This window comes from Sinocyclocheilus grahami, unplaced genomic scaffold (genome assembly GCF_001515645.1).
Source record: "Sinocyclocheilus grahami isolate Dianchi unplaced genomic scaffold, SAMN03320097.WGS_v1.1 scaffold93.1, whole genome shotgun sequence".
In the NCBI taxonomy this organism is placed as follows: Eukaryota; Metazoa; Chordata; class Actinopteri; order Cypriniformes; family Cyprinidae; genus Sinocyclocheilus; species Sinocyclocheilus grahami.
Window position 1 is genome coordinate 1128023 of NW_015505272.1, and position 3449 is coordinate 1131471.

General features: G+C 38.2%; 1 protein-coding gene across 1 annotated transcript in view; it reads right to left on the minus strand.

The window, feature by feature from the left end:
* The window catches only part of LOC107587539 (ras-specific guanine nucleotide-releasing factor 2-like), a 56948-nt gene extending 53499 nt beyond the window's left edge, over nt 1-3449 (minus strand). The window contains exon 1 of the mRNA XM_016275354.1: nt 2871-3449. Coding sequence (XP_016130840.1) covers nt 2871-3170 — 300 coding nt within the window. The 5' untranslated portion in view covers nt 3171-3449. The remainder of the gene's footprint in view (nt 1-2870) is intronic.

Below are 3449 nucleotides of genomic sequence, written 5' to 3' on the forward strand. Positions count from 1 at the left end.
GTTGACATGGTATACCATAATTTTGATAAATGCACAAACATAGAGCACCATTAAAGGAGTCATGAACTGAGAAACCAAACTTCCCTTGATCTTTTGACATATAAGTCATTGTACTATAAAAACATCCGGTAAGTTTCAAAACTCAAAACTTTCTCATTAGTCTAAAATAAGCTTATATTGAAGTCAGTCTGGTTGCGGAATGTGCCACTCTATTACTTAATAGTGTGGCTAAACACTGCCTCCGCAGAAGAACATTAACACCTGCTTCTACATCGCTGCCTGTTTAGCCCCACCCACAGATTCGCGCAAGTAGTTTACGACAGAGGTGAACGCAGGTCTACACAGAAACCCAACGATAAAGACGGCTCCAAAGACAAGACGCTGTGCAGTGCCAAGTTGTGGAAAAATGGTCTTTGCATTGCTTTTCTTCTGATCCCGACGTTAGGAAAGAGTGGATGAACTTTATTTTTAATGAAGATCCATACCGCGTCAGTAAGAACTCGGTCCTTTGTTCACTTCATTTTATCACAGATTTGTTTACAAACAAGGCACAATTTGACACAGGATTTTCAGAAAGATTGAAACTAAAAGACGATGCTGTGCCGGCTATATTGGATCCGACAGTAATGTCACATCACACAAGTGTGAGTAACTGTTGCTAATTACTTCTAAATTATGTTTTTTGATGTAAAAATCTTGATAACATTATAAGTGGACCTCAGAGAACAGTGCAAAATAAAAAAAACAGAGGCAGTTCATGACCCCTTTAACAGGCAGAGGAAACAAAGCTAAACTGCAAAAGGAAATCAATAAAATTAAATTGAATCTTATTAACTCATTAGCAGGTTAGCAGACTAAATGGTTAGATGGATCATTTAAACACAATTTAATTCCAATATTCGATGCTACAAAGAACATATGATAAAACTTTTTTATTACAATATGAATGAAAAGTTCAACATTATACCAATAATTCATTTACTTTTCAATTTCAGATACACATACAGTAAAAAATAGAGCCAGTAGACTTTAGTTACATCACAGCCAAAAAGCATGTTTTGCTACCAAAGGTATCTGGTATCTGGCTGCAACATTATGGCAATAAGTATGAATTTGTATGCCCTTATTCATACATTTTCATAGATATGCTCAAACCCCACTAATGGTTGTTTAACGGTGGGTCTTCATGCTTTTTTTCCCTAAAAAAACTTGTTTTAGACATCATGTGAATTCATATGAAAATGCCACGTTGTGAATGTTTTTCATGCAAACTTGGGTTGGTAAAAAAATTTTGTAAGCAACATTTAAATCACCACGGGGGTGACCTGTGCCAGCTAAACAACACCCATATTTATTTGTTAAAAGTAAATTTGGTCAACATTTGGAAGTTCATACCATATAAATCACCTCAAAACTAACACTGACTGAACAAAAAGCACAAAACTCTCACTTTGATTTCATGGGGTCCTCAAGAGATTCAGCTTTTACAAAAGGTCCACTATCTCATGTAGTGGTGCTCCACAATTTGAGAAAAATCATGTTTCTATTTAGAAAATAGTGAGGTCTGAATGAGATATTTAATGGCAGTAAGAGAGACACTATTGTGTTTAAGAAGATGAAAAATCCCCCCCCCCCACACACATATTTTCACCTAATTATACTGTATGAATGTGACTGCAAATGAGTGCCTGTGAGAGATTCATCAGCAGATGAAAGTGTTTACCACAACATAGGTGGTTTTAGAGCTCGGATAATTCCCATATTAGGCATGGCTTGTGATCCTTTTGCATACATGACGCTGGTGTAAATCATTTTTGTGTTTTGTTTTTTGTACAGAGGTAACAGACTGCACCTGTTGAATGGGGAGCCTCTAATACTGTTTCTAACTGAAATCAATATCTGACATCAATGGCCACCAACAATATCACATTTTTAATGCTGCCAGCAGACCACTACATTAGCAGAAGGGGTATATTTCCTCATGATAAAAAGGATTCATCCACATTTCTTTGTCAGAACCCCATTAGAAAATCAATTATTACCTATCTCACATACTAACGAAGACATCACGAGTCAGTATAGACATTATAGGGGTCTTCTGGATGTGATGATCTTATATCAATGCATAAATTAATGGTCAGGTTTCTGCACTGCTCGAATGCTATTCAAAAGGAGGACTTGGGGTGTCCAATGCAACAGGTTTTCACGTAGGAAAGAAATTATTTTACAAGACATTTGCAATTATCTATTAGATACTTTCCAACACATTGGCGACGTTTAGCTTACATACAAAAAAGCAGAAAGATATTTTCTTCCATCTCCAGTATTCTTACCATTTTGGTTATATTTAATGAGCCAATTATTCAAGTCTTCCGGGGTCTGGGATTTTAAAGGTATTTACATCAGTCATTTTAGAGCACAATCTCTGGAGGATCCTCACGCGCAACCAAAACCTAGTTTTGGACACACAGTTAGATAAATTACGTTTTTGAGACTAGGTGACATCTAGATCTATAGTAATGTCATAAAGTGTGGTCACTTACGTATTTGTCGATTTACAATCCGACACTAATGTTAAGTGCTAAAGCAGCGTACTGTTGCTATGGTTACCTCATCTGGCGAAAGCGACTTCGAGTCACAAGCCTGTTTAGTGCGTTCCGACAACTTGCAACTGAACTTTTTAGTTAAAGAAACGTTAAAAAGGCAGGTTTAACTAACATATGTAAAAAGAATACATGTTTTAAGACAACTTATCCGTTTGCTTTTACCTCCTTCGGAGAAGTTCAAGCCTTATAAATGCTCAGTCTCCCTAAAGCCTCAATAATTCGTGCCTGTATTAAACTGGCATGTTGAAGAAACGTTGAACTCACCAGCTTGTCAAGTGCGTCTTTGCCAACAGTGGACACCTTGAGCGCAGGGACTCGTTCACATGTGCATCCTTCCAGAAGATAAATCCCTGACGGTCGAGCACTCTGGTCGGTGTCGAAGTAAAATAAAACATTCTGATAAAGTGCAAAAAACTTCTCATGCCATTTACTGTTTTCTGTGGTCTTCTTGCTGAGATAACCTCGCTTGGTGCCCTCTTTACGCGCGATAACGGAGAGATACAGAGCGTGTCCCTCATTGTACCGAACACTCTTCTGCATTTTCCGTCTTGGTTTAATGTGCATTCACTTGTTTGTCACCATATCCCATGTGATTTGAACTTTCCACCAAGGATGTTTGGAGAAATGTGCACGGGAAAGTTGCCGAGCTGAAGCGCACTGCTCATAAGCGACTCATCCAAACGAGCTCGGAGCCCAATCCATTCTGGCCTGAAGAAAAGTTTTAACCCCGACGAACAACACTCTCTGTCAACGCGTTTAGCTCATGCAGTACAGCAAAATAAGCAATAGTAGTGGACAGACGGTGAGAGAGAATCACTGTTAAGATCAGATGTAATCGGCTTT